Consider the following 16,207-nt stretch of genomic DNA (forward strand, 5'->3'; position numbering starts at 1 on the left):
ACCTGACCAGCTGCTCAGTATCACCCCAATGGCGGCAGGGACCCACAGCAGAGGAGCCATTGGCACCCCAGCCACAGTGGGGTCAGGTCTGGCACCATCACAAAGCTTCAGTTCAGAGCTGCTGCTGCTGCAGTTTCCACAGGAGCAGGAAACTCCTTGGGCTCAGAGAGCGATGCACACAGAGCGGGTCTGGGAGCACCGGTGGGGACCAGAGACCTGGGACCTGCAGAATTCAAGGTGCTCGTGTCCACAGGATTATGCCCCAGCTGCAGCACTTCCCACTCCAGTGGGAGCAGCGTGGGGAGCTGACACCCTAAAGCTGGGTCTCCTGTCACACGAGGCTCCGTGCTGATGTCCACAGGCGCTTCCAATGTCCAGAACTAGGATGCCAATAGGCAATGTATGTGCCAGGAGACCGAGCAGCAACCCCAAAGTGCCCATGACACCACGACTCCGCAGCCATGCTCAGCAGCACCAATGCCTCCCAAAGCTCACCCAGGCATACCCGATGCCCACCACGAACACCCAGGACCCACAGCACTCCCTAGACCGAGGCTTGCTCCGGCACAAGATCATCAACAGGATCGCTCCCGTTCACAGCTTATCCCAGATAAACCCACGGCCGGCCCTGTGCACTGCAAGGACAAGGGCACCGGCTCCCTGGGGAGCAACTTTCTCCCCACCATGGCCATCACCAAGCACCAAGAAGCCCGTGCGTGCCCCCAGCACCACCGGGGAGCCGCAGAGGACGCCCGTCCCTCCACGCCACGGCCGCGGTGCCGAGGCCGGGCTCCCGGCACAGCTGAAGCCCCGAGCGCTTCGTCAGCTCAACCCGGCGTTGCTATTTCCAGCCCTGCTGCTGCCTCTCGCCGTGCCGGAGAGGGGGCGAGCCCCAGCAGAGCCCTGCGCCCGGCTTCCATCCTGCCTGGCACCACCACACACAGACAGGGCAAGGCGCCGGCCCTGGAGCTGCCTCTGGGATATGGGACACCACTGCGGTGATGGGCACCAAGGGCCAGCCCGGCCCTACTGCCCCTGCACCACCCCAGGCTCCCCTGCAGCACTATTGCCCCCAAACCTTCATACCCTCCCCCCCCCAAGCCTTATTGCCTCCTGGCATCCCCCCGGAGTCCCGATGGACCCCACCAACCCCAAGCCCCATCATCACCCCCAGGATTCCTCTAATGCCAGCCCCAGTCCCAAACAGTAAAACACACCCCAATACCCCCAGCATCTCCTCCAAGCCCTACAGCTCCACAACATCCCTCCCAGTCCTCATATCCCCCAGCATCCCTGACAGCCCTACTGCCCTGCAGCATCCCCAGCCCTAATGCCCCCCTGCACCACCAGCACTACCCTCCCCCAGCATCCCTATTGCACCCTGCATCCCCACAGCCCGAATGAGCCCAGCATCCCTACCAGCTCTGTTGCCCCCTGCATCCCCCAGCCCTATCACTCCTCATCAGTCCTCAAGCCTTTACATCCCCTCCTGCAACCCCCAGCCCTAATGAGTCAAGCACCTCTCCAGCCCTATTCCCCCCCTATCACCCCCAGCTCTGTTGCCCCAAGTCCTATCACCCTTCAGCATCCCTCAAGCCCTAACTACCACCTTCCGCTCCCCAGCCCTAATGAACCCAGCATCTCCCCCAGCCTCAATGAGCCCAGCATCCCCCAAGCCCTATTGCTCCCTAGCATCTCCTCCAGCTCTATCGCCCTTCTGCATCCCCCCACCCCTAATGCCCCCCTGTACCGCTCCAGCCCTAATAAACCCATCATTCCCCCCCCCCCAGCCCTATTGCCCTTCAGCATCCCCTCGGCCCTAAGGAGCCCAGCATCACCCCCCAGCTCTATTGCCTCCCAGCACACCCCCCCCCCAAGCTTTGTTGCCCCCCCACTCCCATCACTCCTCAGCAACCCTCAAGCCCTAACGCCTCCCTATATCCCCCCAGCCCTATTGCCCCCCAACATCCCCCAAGCCTTAATGCCCCCCTGCACCCCCCAGCCCCATTACCCCCAATCCTCATCCCACCCCCTAACCCTACCACCCCCTGCACCCCCACCCCTAACGCCCCCTGCGCCCCTCCAAGCCCCATCGCACGCAGCACCCCGCAACCCCCGCACCCCCCAGCCCTCCCCACCGCCACCCCCCAGCGCTGGTACCGGGGTGTGTGGGGTGGGGGGGGGGGGACGGACACGGAAGGGGAAGGCGGGGGGAGGGGGGGGCAAAACTTTTCCTTACCGCGGGCGGCTCGGGCGCGGCGCTCCTGCCCTCCCCGGCGAGGCTGCGCGGAGCGGCGGGGGCCGGGATGGAGCCGGGATGGAACCGGGATGGAGCCGCCTCCCGCCGCTTCCCTCCTCCCGGGCGGGGCCCGGGCCCGGTGGGGGCTTAAAGGGAAGGAATAAGGAGCGGGAGGGGGGGGTGGGGGTGGGAAATAAACTCCCCCCCCACCAACCCACCCGGAGCTGGAGGAGGGAGAGCAGCTCTTTGTTCTGTAATCCCAGTAAAAGTGCCAGCCATTCGCCCCGCCGCTAATCCCAGCCCCGCTCAACGGCACCATCCATTGGCTGCCATTTACATACGGGATTAGCCAGCCCGATAACCGGACGGGGGGGTCAAGGGAAGGGGAGGGGGGGGAACGAGCTGTGTGAGTCCTTTCCAGCCGAGCCGGGGCCGCGCCGATCCGTACCGAGCGGTCCGGGCTTGCGGCGGCTCGGCACGGCCCCGCTGCGGTGGCCCAGTTGGCTTCATAGGGGTGCAATGGGGACCTATCGCCACCTGTCGGTGTTGGCATGGCCGGATTTGGCACGGTTTGGCACTGTTACGGCTCCGTGCACTGTGGTCCTTGGCTGGGTTTGGCGTGATACGGCGCAGCGTGGCTCCGCGCATCCACAGTTTGGATGGCTTGGCTTGCCTCAGCTTGGCACGGCCTGGTACTGCACGGCTTAGCATGGCACAGCACCACTTGGTACACTGCAGGTTGGCATGCCTGGCCTTGGCATGGCACAGCCAGGACATGGCCTGGCACAGCTTGTCCCTGCACAGCCCGTCCTGGCATATTCGGAGCTCCCCATCACCAGAGCCAGGCACTGGCAGCTCCCATCCACCCCACTGGCGCTGCCACCATTCCCATCCCGGTGGCACAGAGGCCGAGGCTGCTCTTGCCATTGGGAAGAGCGGAGCTGGGAAGAGGGGAACGTCTGTTTCCCGAGTTCCTTGCTGCAAATGAAGGAATGGCAGATTCAAACAAATGAAAAACTATTAACAATAACTCGGCAGCGTTTGAACCTCCGAAGTTTAGGAACTGCTGACGGCTTTGCTTTTGAAGCACACATTATGCAGCTGCTCCATTAGCTGGGATTTGTTTTAAATAAGTGATGATTTATCACTGCTCCAGGGCCAGGGGAGGAGAAACCGCTTTCAGAGAAAACACTACTTTTTCCCAGTTTCTGGAAGAATGGGAAAGGGGCTTTTTGGCCCTGCCAAGCCCCATGCAAACACCTGGCATCCCCCCTGCATCCCTCCCCGTGTCATCAGGCCTGGCAAACCCATTGTGCTGGTAGAGCAGGCTGCGTGGGGGTTCCAGCAAACCCCATGAAAGATGGAGGGCTTAAGGGGATGGGGCTCTGTGGGGCAGAATCGTCCCTCTATGGAAGATCTCAAGTGGAAGAAGGAAATGAGGGCAGCTTTTGGCTAATTATCCATAAGCTCCCACCCACTAACATTAATTGCACTAGGTCACCTGAGCAGAGGAGCTGAACAAGGGGGAGCTGCTGGAGCAGGACGGTGGGTTTCTGTGCAGGCTTTGCTGTCCTGCTCTTCCCGTAGCTCTCCATCACCTCCACAGGATGCTGCCATCCCAACACCATGGCCCCTGACCCAGGAAACCGATGCAGCCTGAAAGAAGTGGGGGAAAAGTGTGCTTTGGTCTGACACCCAGCTCCTGTGTCCGTGTGTGCCCACTGCTCTGTGCTCCGCGTGCCCATTGTGGTGGGCAGAGGTTTTGGGGCCTGCCTGTGGACATGCTGAGGTCAGGCTTGTTGCTCCTGCTCCCCAAACCTGCCCTCCATGGGGCCAGCCCTGTGGCTGGTTTTGGGGTCACTGCTGGGGACCATGAACCAAAATAAGGTTGAAGACCCTCAGGTGCACCTTTGGTCACCGATGTGTGAACAGAGAGCTCAGTCCCCCTGCTGCCAACAGAGCCTCTGCTTTGGTGCCATCTACACATGGGACTATGGGCTTCAGGCAGGAGCTGGAACATGTGGTGGCACCCAAGATGTTCTCCAGATGTTCCACTGGAACTGGGTCCACTCAGCCCTCCTGAACCCCCCATCCTCTGAGGATGCTCATGCTTATTATTGGGGGGTGGAACCAGATTATCTTAAAGTCCTTTCCAACCTCTATGATTCTATTAAAGGATACCTGGTCCAGGCAGGGGATGATGCGACGGCTTAAACACTTTTTTGTCACATCTGTGCAGGAACCCAAGAGAGCAGGATAAAAGTGGGGGGCAAAACACTTTATTTGGGGGCCAAACCAATAAGCGGCACAAACCCGTGCAAGTAGTGAACAGCACGAGAGGGACGGTTTAATCTGCTCTATCTGCAGCAATAAAGAAGTTCCTTGTCACAGCGCTGACAAAAGAAAAGGCAACATCGGCAGAGAACAATCCTATCTGCGGGAAGATTTCTCTTTTTAATTTGTTAATTAGTGACTGCTGGGCATCACAGGAGCCGCTGGTTGCTCTGATGTGCTGATTGCTGCTGTCTCCCGGCGGAATTGGAGATCATAAGAATGAAGAAAAGACAGAAAAGCCGCTGCTTTAGAAGCGAGGAGGAGGAAAAAAGTTCTAGTAAGGTCGGGGGGATGTAATTGAAATAATGAGGTGGTTTCTTCTGTCCTGAAGGGGGTTTGTGTTCCTCTGCCGCAGCAAATCGCGGGTTAAAACAAGCAAGGCAAAACAAAATGGTTTTAAATTATGGATCAAAGCGTGGGATGTTTCTGGCAGCCCCCCCGCAACCGGCACCTCGCGGCTGGATGCAGGGAGCTGGCATCACCTGGAGCAGGGCTGAGAGACACAAAAGGCACACAAGGAAAAGGCCAGAGGAGCAAGTCCTGGGGTCTCCGGCCCTGGGTGGGAGGCACCATTGCTTACACTCATAAGAACAGCACGTTGTGTGCACGGATGTGCTTGGAGCTGTATTCAGAGTGGTTTGTGTTGGAAGGGACCTTAAAGCTCATCCAGCTCCAACCCCTGCCACGGGCAGGGACACCTTCCACTAGAGCAGCTTGCTCCAAGCCCCTGTGTCCAACCTGGCCTTGAACACTGCCAGGGATGGGGCAGCCACAGCTTCTCTGGGCACCCTGTGCCAGCGCCTCAGCACCCTCACAGGGAAGAATCCATCCTGTCCCCAAACCAGCTACTATGGGGAGAGCCATGCACAGAGGCAGCCCAAGGTACTATTAATTCTCTTGCAAGGTACATGCTATTGAGTGAAACTATAAAGGATCCTCTGCAAAACCCAGGCTGGTATCTATTGGTCCCAAACATATTTGTAGAAAGATCAAAACCCCTCACCTCTGTCTCCATTCCCTGCCAGGGCACAGCACTGGCTTACAGGAAGTATTTACTCTGCCTATCTGCATGGAACACATCTAGTTTTGTGCCACCTGCTTGCAGTTGTGCCATCCTTGCAATGCTGCGCTGCAAAAGCAGTTTGCTCCAGTGCAACAGATAAGATGCTTTTCCAGCTGTCTTGCATGTGAATCTTGAGTGATTTCCATGCTGATGGGAGCCAGGTGAGGCGCTCCCAAACCGGAGCCTCCAGACAGCAGAGTAGGGAGCAGAGTGGGGAGATTTCCCCTTTCTGACCTTCCCATCCTTCCCAGCTCCATGTCATCTGGTAGGAGGAAAGCCCCTTTCCTAAGCACTCATCATCTCCAGGGTTGGTTTTGGGTCATCACTGCAAGGGATGGGGAATCCTTCAGGCACCCGTGTGGGCAGGAAGGATGCAACAGGTACCAGCAGCATCCCTAGAGAGGTCCAAAAGCCCAACCCTTGGTCCTAGTGTCCTTTCTGCGGACTTCAGGCATCCCAATGGGAATGTGGAAGCTCCATTCATGAATATCCCACTCCCTAGCACAGGAAGGCAGGCACCGGGGTTATCCCTGAGGCAGTTTTGGCTGAAAGCATCACCTCCTCCAGCCAGCAGGGGACAAGGGACCACTGCCCCTGAGCCCTGCCCAAGGTCAGGCTGATGCTCACCCGTGTTTAACCAAACCTGCAGTTGAGGTGACAGCCCCAGCACTGAAATCAATGCTCAATTTCACAGGGAGCATCCAGCTTTGCCCATGAGCACCTTTCCCATGGGCTGTCCCCCTGGCAGAGCTCCTCACCCCCATCCCCTGCCCAAGCTGCTTTAGGCCCCCCCAGCTCACTGCCCAGCAAACCCATCCCCACCGCAGGACCCATCCCCTCACATCCATACTGGGAATGAGCCAAGAACACCAGTTCTCTGCAGACAGGGGGTCTCGGTGCCCCTGTGGTGCTACCCACCGAGGTGCCCTTGCAGCACCACACCAAGGGCAGGAGGCATTGACATTCCCGCTGGGTCTGTGCAGCACAAAAGTAAACTTAACGGCGTTATCCACCGATCTGGTAATTAATACCCTGGATGCTTTTCATTGGAATGAGCGAGGGCCAGGACATGCTGGGGGTTTTAATGAAGGGGCTGTGCTGCAGCCGTGCAGCCCCTCGGTTTCCCCTGGCAAGAGCTGTGCTAAAGGGTGGTTTGAGGGCTGCGGGGTGCCTTGTGCCCCATGTTGGATGCCCCTGGGGTAGTGCCAGCCTTGCAGCCGCCTCCCCAGCCCATGCAGCCCTCTCTCCCTCCCCATGCGCTACTGCAAAGCACCACTGGGTCTTGTCTTAAACCAGATGCTTTGAAGGTCTTTAAACATTAGACAAGAAGCGTTTTCCCAGGCTCTTGCTGTGCCCATCTGGGGCAGGGAGCGGGCAGAAACCTGCTGCCCAACAGCACCAGGGATGCCGGGACCGTTTTGCTCCAAAACTGCTGTATCTTTAGTTGATCCCGCTGCTATTTTTAATACAGATGCCTTATTGAGATTCAAATGAATGTTTCAAACCCTCGCTCCTTTGCATAATTCTTTTTAATTAACACTTCAAAGGTTTGAACACAAGATCCACGCTATTTCCCTAACGAAGTTGGTTGAACCTCCTTCTCCCCCGAAGCTCCCCTGCCACGTTTCCAAGGGCTAAACCAGGGGACAGGTCTGTCCCACATGTGCGGGGATGACAGTGTTTGGGATTGGGCTCTGCAGAAATAGGAGCTAAGGGAAGATACCGGGTCAATGGGCAGGGGATGCTGTGCATCACCATGGCCCCAGCCGGTCTGTCACATGCTGGGTGGCAAAACAGACGGAGCCTGGCGTGGAAATCATGGTGTTTGAAGGGAATATGGTCAAGGTTATGCAGCCATGGCCCACAGGTCAAATAAAACCTCCCCCAGAAGGGGCACCCCATCTCCAAGGTCACTTTTTGGTCACATTTTCCACCTTCTTGGTGCCCAAAAGGCCTAAGACACTTTTCTGCCTTCTGACGTTGTACTTTAGAAGCAAACCCTGAAATGATCGCACAAGTACATTCACTAGTACGAGCTGGAGCTTTTCCTCAGCTATCCCGAGAGCTGGAACGATGCAAAGCATAACAGACCCAGGAGAGAGAGCAACCGAGGTCCCCATCCCACCTTCTCTCTGCCCCTGTACCCATGGGACCTCCCTGTGGTGAGTGGGAGCAGCCCCACTTTGCAGGATCAGGCCCCTGCGGAGCAGCGTGGTGCAACAAAGGGGGGCAAAGAGCTTCAGTTTCAATTCCTGCAAGCGCAGAAATGATGAGACACAACAAAATTGTATAATTAGTGGGATTTAATAAGAGACTGTCCCAGACATGCAAAAGAAGGAGCCTTTGTTCAGCTACAAAAGACATTAATTTGCAAATACTCTTAATATTCATTTTTTGTTATTTAGACTGATATTTTGAAAGTCTCCGATAAAATGAGAACTCGGGACTAAGCATTCCAGTTGCCTTTCCAAGCGCAGGAATCCAGCTTTGATGTTCCCCTTGATAACATCTTTTTAGAGCCTTGACTGCATCAAATTAAATTCTGATTACCCTGATAGTGCAATACAGCTTCCAAATGTATTCAGGTGACTTTTTGTTCTGGAAGGAAATTAGCTATTTTGACAAGGATGCTTGTTAGGCAGCAAAGGGATGGGGAGGAAACAGCCTTGCTGGGGAAGCAGCACATTCCCAGCCCCGATTCCAGCCCTGGGGCTGCTGAGCTCTTTGGCACTGGGGCTGCAGGAGGGAGGGGACATGAGCAGCCCCTATAAAAGCCAAATAGCATCTTTGGTGGCTCACAGGTCTCCCAGCACCAAGCATAGAGCTGGTACATCCACCCCATCCACAGGGAACATCCCACAGGGATGTGCCCTTGAGAGGAAGGTCCAGCAGGAGGATGGTGGTTAGAACAGGGCAGCCACATCCCCCCAGAGATGTCACCTCTGTGTGTGTCCCCATGCACTGCATGGCTCATCCCTCCCTCATCCCTGGATTAAACCCACCCCTGAAGCACCCATCCAGCTCCAGGCACAAACACAACATCCCAGGGAATGAGGTCCCTAACACAGATGAGGATGGACATCCCACCCATCACCTCTTCCGAGCCCAAGCAGCGGGTCAGGATCCCTGCTCCATCCTCACCCCATCCATTCACATGCAGTGGTCCTGCTCTGCAGCCCGGGCTCCACTCTTGGCTGGATGCTGGGATGAAAATAAAGTGCAAATATTATTGTTGGCAGAGATTACCAGCTCCCCCCCTGTGATTTAGGCATCTTTCAACTTCATGTTTTATTAATCCTTGCTGTACAATTAACAGCAATGTCTGCAAACAAAGGCATGTGCTACGGCGTTATCTCTGTGAGATACCAGGGCTTGGGCACTTGATTGTAAATATGCACCTTAATGAATGATAGTGTGGAGCTACAGAAAAGATGGAGCTGGAGTCACCTGCCCTGAGCAGGGACATGATGCTCACGGCCTTTGCTTCCTGCCCTGAGCAAGCAGCTCCTGCCCAGAACCCTGGGAAGGGTTCAATGGGAAATTCACCACATGGATAAAGGCTCCTGCCCCCATAAACAGGGAGGTTTGGGGGACATCTCCCTCCATGACTTCTGGCCACAAAAGGGGACTTGCTTGGTGACCCTGCTGTCAGCGTGGGGACAGCCCAAGAGCTATGCTGGAGCAATCCTTCCCTTACTGGTGCCTTGGCACCAATGGAGCAGAGGGTGACAAACCTCCCTGAACCAGTGCATCACACCAGGGCCGAGCCATGACAGTGGGATCACACACAGGAGCCATGGCCCTGGGCCACCATCCCATCCCTGCCCAGCCACAGCATCTTCAGACCTGGCGTAAGCAAGCACCAGCCTTGGGAAGGGAAGAGCAAGGCAAATACTGAGTGCATCAGCTCGGATGCTGGGCTGGCCCCAGATGGACAGTCCTGTGTCCAGAGATTTCTCCCAAGCAAAGCTCAAACCAATTATTCCCCTTCCAGCCGCTGGAGGACAGTGAAGCACTGGCAGCAGCTCTAGGAATCAGCAGTGCGGTGACCCAGGGACCCACTGTTCTTACCCAGCTACGTGAGGAGCTGCGAGCGCCTGCAGCGCACAGGGAGCTGGTGGACAAACAGAACGCTTTGAGAGATCTGGGGTTCACAGCAACTCCTATACACCTTGAGAAAACAAGAGCAGGGTACCACAGACCACACTGTACAGACCATGCTACAGCTCTGAAATACAGCTGTATTCCCAGCTTCCATGGTGTTACCGTCCAGCACCTGGGGCCCCATGCTGGAATCATCATCTGCGAACTGTACCGGTTCTTTGGAAAGGGTTTAAAACTTCCAGGTAATCCTGGCAGGGGAGAAGCTTAAGTTCAGGAAAAGAAGCAGCCAGGAAGCAAGTTAAAAAAAAACCATCCTTTTTTTTTCCATGCATCTTAAGACAGCTGTGAACCCACCACCTTTCAGCAAAGGATCTGCATACAGCCCACAGGCGCAGGAAAGCATAGCAGGAAGAAGCATGGATGCTTTATTGCTGTGTGTGGGGCTGCTGAGCTAGGGCACAGCCCTTGGGCAGTCCAAGAAATTCCAACGAGGAGATGCTGTGCCAAGAAAAAGCCCTGGAGTAAATGCCCCTGGTCCAGCCCGTGGGGGACAGCACAAGTCCATGATGCTCACCTGCAGGCACATGGTGAGAACATAGGGAAAAGAGGCAGGAGCTGGGCTGCACAGGGTGCTGGCAGCAACCACAGCTTGCCCTGGGACCACTCCACAGCAATCACACATTCCCTGGGCTCTAAAGGTCTGTGGTGAGTGAGCTGGAAGGGATGAAGATGACCCAGTCGCCACCTCTGGTCTTGCAGAATCAAGATGGCACCACTCAAATGAGTATGTGCCCCTCTTGAGGTACAGGGAGGTGGGTCTAGGGCAGCACCCCTTGCCTTGGGGTGTTGTGAATGTGTCAGAGAGGGACAGGGGAGATTAACAGAGGAGAAATAGTCATGGATGAATAAACAGCACTGTAGTCCATGGCTCAGGGGATACCCAACAGCAGCCCCGGGGAAGGAGCTGATGCTTGGCTGTTTACAAACCCAGCTGGCAGCTGAACCCCAGTGCCAATGGCTCCAGCTCACTGCTGGGGCCCAGGACAAGGGGCACCTACCAAAGCCCCCCCTTATCCCATCCACTTCCCTCTTAGCATGGCTTGGGCACTGCACAACACCCTGAACACACCCCAGCAGCCCCAGGGTGCCCGACTGCAGCCACAGAGTTTATTGGTTAGTAAGGAGCTCACCACACCAGCAAGCCAGGACAGGGGGTGGTACATGAATACACGTGTGGGGTAGTTACACACACTGAGGTTTGTACAGCTTTTGTACAGAAGAAGAAATAAAGTGAATCAAATAACAAAATAGACATTAGCAGTCAAACCTTTTTTTTTGTCTTTTGGTTTTATATCATACTAACAAAATCTGATAGCCAAAAAATGACTAAACTACAAAACTGTAATACATACTGTACGGGTAAAAGGTTATCATCCATTTATACATCTAGTATCATCTTTATTATGGTAACTTACATGAGGCCTATAGGATCTTAGTGTATTAATAACTCCCTACAAGATAGTGCTGAGCTGCTAAAGCTGCCGAACAACGGAGTACTGGATTTTTTGTTAAGACTTTTACAGTGTCATTTGCATCATTTTGTTTGAATGAAACCCTCATGCATCTCTAGTGCAAGCCAGAGGAAGGGCTTGTGGCTGGGAGTACGCAAGAGCTGCAGAGCCTTGGCTGGTAGCTTTGCACCCATCGTTCAGCACTGCCTCAGTGCTGCCCCTTGCTCCAGCACTGGAGGGATAGAGGGATAAAGCTGAAATCACCAGCCAAGACTGATTCTTTTCCCTTTGGTCTAGAGGGTTAGAGAAAAAAACCACTAAAGATGGAGCAGTCTCCATAGCAAAGACTTTGTTCACTGGATAATGTCTCAGCTTTCAGCAGAAAAGCATCACTAACTGTTGGGTACCGCAGCTGGGTGATGGCTGGTGTCCCAGCGGGTGCCAGCCCTTCCCTTGGTGCTGATGACTCCAAAGATGCGCTGCCTCCTCCTCCCCACCCTGTGCTGGTGCTCTGGGGCATGATGTCAGGACTCGGCTCCAGATGCAGCACCAGCACAGCATGCACAGGCTGGGAGAGGAGAACACAACCACCCCCCAGGCCCCTGTACCAGCTCTTGGGGGTCAAGATAAAAGCAAGGCTGAAGCCAAAGGGAAGTGAAGGCACAAACAGGAACCAGCTCCTGACCAGCAACAGGAGTTGGGTGCATCAGTGCTCCAACACCCTTGAAAATCTCCCCTGAAGAACCAAGCCAGTAAGACCAAATACTGTGAAGTACTTTATACACCACCACATAGGCAAAAATAGCACTTAAACTTACAAATAAATAGAGGGGCCGGGGAATCTCCTCCTTGTCCTTCCCAAGTTTGTCCCTAGTTTGGTCTCTTACAAGCTCAGAAGGGCAGCCAGAGGCAGGTGCCCTTGGGAGGCCTGTGCCAATTCTGGAGAGGGAGAACATGGATAATGTTCAAACCTGGCCACTTTATACAGGGTTGAGCTAAAACCCAGATGATGTGTGATAGCATGTCCTGCTCATGCTGCAGTCAGTTCTGTTTGGGGAGCAGCTCCCCAAAGCAGGGTGGAATACAGAGGCCCTGGCTTTGCCCCACTGCCCATTTCGGTGTGGCCTCGCAATGCAAGGCCCACAAACAGCCTCTGCAGTAAGCAAGTGCTTGGCTCCTGGCTGATCCTCAGGGACCAGCACAGCTACTTACAGCCAGAGAAGACCATCTGCACTATCTTTAAACCATCCCTGCCCCATCTGCTGCCAGTCTACATTGTCACCTGAACTGACTGGGAAGATCCACAGGTCTGAGCCACTCACAGGAGATGGTCCCTGGGAGGAGACAGGAGCCAGAGACTCCTCCAGCTTGAAAGTTACCTGACAACTTCAGATCTGATTAATGGAACTAAATACATGGTCCCCATAAGTCCTCCCCGGGGATCCTGCCTTGTGCAGAGTCAAAGGTTCATTGAGGGAGGTGGAAAATGCAGGTATCTCCCCTCTATAGATGAAGGCAACTGGTCACAAATCACTAAAAGACCTACCAGGGAAAGTAAGCTCCCAAGCAGAATGGGCTCTCCCACTGGCAGGTGCCTGGGAAGCCCTGGGCTCGGAGATGGGCAGGATTCCTTCAGCTCCACTCAATCCAGAGAGAGCTGCAGACACCAGAGACCAAGCAAAGCAGCGCTTTGGGAAACACTAGCCCACAATTCTTACAGCCAGCAGCTCCCAGAGAGGTATTCACTGTCACAGGCTGCAACAGTGAACACTCCCTCTGCGATTTTCCTGAATTGCTTAAGAGATGAGGAGTACATGGACCAGGAAGATTTTGGAGATAACCCCTGTGATCCCCTTGGGAAGTCTCAGAGCTAGGCAATCTTCCTGGTGATTAGTAAAACTGATGAAGCAGTTCTGCAAGGCAGTTCTGCCTCCCCCTGCCATGCACAAGATTTAAGCTGCGCTTTCTGTCCTGCTTTACACCCCTGAAGTCACCTTCCTCTCTCATCCTCCCTCTGCATGGAGGGAGATCACCAATCCTGCATCAAGTGAGCAGGGTCCAGTGCTGTGTCATAGCCCAGATTCAGCAACATCCTCCTTGTGGTAGAACTGCAGTCATGAAGCCCATGTCTTTCCCAGGTTGCTTCTGGCTGCTCATCCTTCAAGGAAGCCGGAGTCTAGCAACCCATGAAGACAAAGTAGCACAACCTTACAGGAAATGAAGGCAAAAGCAATGAAGCTGACATGATGTGATGTTCATCTGCCTGCGGTCACGCTCAGATCTCCTCTCTCAGTGCTCTCTTCTGTCTTGTCCTGTTTCACAGATAACCCATCACAACAAAAGAGCTTCTGAAGACTGAGGGAGTCAGGCACTAACTAGAGAAAGCCTGGTGAAATATTGCTGTGATTCTTCCCTGTGGTACTTAGCAGTGAATCTGGAGTCTCACACCTTTAAAAGCATACTGTCCCTTTCCTCCACCCTAGTGTCCCTTGGGAGCTGTGGTCAAAGTCAGAGAAGGGTAAAGCCTTCAGAAGAAGGAACGAGATCCTTACCTGAGCCTGCACTGCTATGTACAGACAAGAGCTGTGTGAGCTCTAGTCTTGTATTCCTTCTGCTCCAAATACTCATACTCAGGTCATACACAGTGGAATGCTGTACCCATCCAATACAGACAGCTGCTGCTGCATGAATGCTCAGAGCAGCACCTCAGCGTTCTGTATTCCTGGCAGAAGGGGATGGGCATCATACTGGAACATCATAATGCAGAGCCAAGGATAGCTCCAGAGAAAGGCCAGGCGATCCCTGATTAGCTGCTAAATTAAACGGGCAAGGAAGGAACCATCTCCACAGGGCATGTGTCCCACACTGACTGCAGCCAGCATGGAGCTCTCAGGCCAGTGATGAGATGCAGCTGTGGAGTCCTGTGCTCTAAGAAGGCCCAATAAAACACATACAAGTGATGGGGATCAGGCTGGTCAGCCTCGCTGTGGGGCAGGGCATGGGCAGGCCTGCTCAGAGATCTCTGCAGGAAGAAATGCCAACCACAGCTGGGGTTGCCTGTCCCCAAACAGCACTGGGTGAGAAACAAAACAAATATCCCCCTGAAATCAGATTATTTCCCAGGACATGCTATGATACAAGTACTAAGTGCAGCCTCCAGAACATTGATGTCTTCTACAAGTTGAAGGGAAACACATCCACACACCCCATCTTGCTCAGCCTACACGTGCCAGCATGAACAGTCAGCCCAGCAGGTTTCACTTGCTTGTGCAGGTCTTCAAGACAGCGGGATGTGTGGAAGGGAAGGGACAGACCATGTGAGAAGCATCAAACACCACAAGCAAATCCTTTTGGAGTTCTTGTGGGATACTGGGACTTGCTGACACTTCAGCCACCATTTGGGGCAGCCATCATCCAGACCAGGTCAGCTGGTGGGACAACAGCAATACAAATTCCATAGTCAAAACCAATACAAGTAAGAAACCAAATGTAGAGAAACCTTTCTGCTCCCCCCTGGAACAATGGCTGTCTTGGAAAACTGGACTGCAGGATTGTCCTGACTACATCAGTTAGTGTATTATAAACACTGTCCTGCTTTAAAGTGAAAATACTGTGTCTGGTCTTTTGGAGGTGCTAAAGCCAAATGTGGTACCATTTTTCCTGACAGTGCACAGGAGCTGATATTGGCATGAAATGATCCTCTTCACCTCTTCTCTATCAGAGCTTCTCCTGGAAGAAAAGAGACCTTGTTAGGCAGAATGAGGGCAAGCACAGAGGTATTTCTACAGAAGAGGAAACTGAGGCACGGAGTGGAATGCCACCAGGCCTGCCATGCCTCTGCTCAGTAAGTCACACCTCCTCTTCCTCAGGTTGGCCATCCTACCTGTGTGGAGATGAAGTCTGAGGCTACAAGTCTTGTCCTACATCATGAAAACTGGCAGAACATAACAGCACATCCCACAAATGCCACCCATGTAAAGCAGATGGCAGAGATCTAAGACCAAGTAGCTTCTAGCAGGGGCTGCCAGAAGAGCCGTACAGGCACTAACCCAGGAGACTGAGGAGAAACTCCCTTTTCATTGCTTCTCCCAGAAAAAGCACCCACTGCACCTCAGTGAGCATCTCACCAGCACCTTCCTGATGGCTTCAAGTGGTTTTTATAGTATGGTGATGTTCCCATCATATGCTTGGGAACTGGCTTTTGATGTGGGAATGACACAGCCAAACTTTGCTGGCAGAACAGCCTCCATCCAAGAGCTGTCCCCAGCACAGCAGGCAAGAAATCACACGAAGCAGTCACTGTTTTAAGTGACATTCTGCTTACAACTTACCTCTTGTTTGTGGGCTTTATCCTGCTGGTGAATCCCGTTAGCAGACCCAGAATTTCCAGTCTGCAATGGAGAATGGACAATACTTGCTGAAGGACACAGAGCCCAGTGGTTTTGCCTACAAGCTCTGAAACCTAGCAAGACTGCTATCCCTTCCTTAGCGGCCCACTCCACATAAGGAAAGGAGAAGGCAGAAATCCCACCCCACTTTTGGCAAGAAGCTTCCTGCCCTCTGCACCCTGGCCCAGTCCCCACATGCTGGATTCCATCCTTTTGAGCTACAAAACATCCCCCAGTGTCCTCATGGACACAGACCCACTCTTTACTTCTGACTCTCAAATCTCAATAAACAAACCCTGAGCAAAGGGCAGCGTTAGCTGCAAAACACAGCACAGTGAACATCCCAGCACTGAAAAGGACATTTGCCATTCCCTGCTTCCCATCTCTGGGGACAAGTCTGGCAGCCAGGACAGGCCGGTCTATCTTTAGAATGCACAAGAACTTTTAAACATTTATAGTGTGTCTTTAGCAGGGATAATATGGAGCCCTTCAGCTTCAAAATGACAGTTCAACCAGCACAAACAAGAGAAGAAAGCTGCAGCCTGAAGTCACAACATGGCAAATGTCA

The 16,207-nt window shown here is 54.0% G+C and overlaps 2 protein-coding genes across 9 annotated transcripts in view; both read right to left on the reverse strand.

Moving 5' to 3' along the window:
• Window positions 1-2,628, reverse strand: part of GTF2IRD1 (GTF2I repeat domain containing 1) — a 63,392-nt gene extending 60,764 nt beyond the window's left edge. For 3 of the 5 annotated variants that reach the window (XM_061470360.1, XM_061470357.1, XM_061470356.1), the window contains exon 1: window positions 2,240-2,625. The gene's annotated coding sequence lies outside the window, so the exon portion shown is untranslated. Of the gene's footprint in view, window positions 1-2,239 lie in introns of all 5 variants that reach the window. The other 2 variants (XM_061470359.1, XM_061470358.1) reach the window with 2 other exon arrangements.
• An 8,257-nt stretch (window positions 2,629-10,885) lies between these two features.
• The window catches only part of CLIP2 (CAP-Gly domain containing linker protein 2), a 74,705-nt gene continuing 69,383 nt past the window's right edge, over window positions 10,886-16,207 (reverse strand). For all 4 annotated transcript variants that reach the window (XM_061470364.1, XM_061470365.1, XM_061470361.1 and 1 more), the window contains 2 exons: window positions 15,583-15,642; window positions 10,886-14,980 (listed from right to left, as the gene is read on the reverse strand). In XM_061470364.1, coding sequence (XP_061326348.1) covers window positions 14,969-14,980; window positions 15,583-15,642 — 72 coding nt within the window. In that variant the 3' untranslated portion in view covers window positions 10,886-14,968. The remainder of the gene's footprint in view (window positions 14,981-15,582; window positions 15,643-16,207) is intronic.

Source organism: Pezoporus flaviventris, unplaced genomic scaffold (assembly GCF_033815535.1).
Source record: "Pezoporus flaviventris isolate CSIRO_AGI_PZ_B2104156 unplaced genomic scaffold, CSIRO_AGI_Pfla_v1 ptg000063l, whole genome shotgun sequence".
In the NCBI taxonomy this organism is placed as follows: Eukaryota; Metazoa; Chordata; class Aves; order Psittaciformes; family Psittacidae; genus Pezoporus; species Pezoporus flaviventris.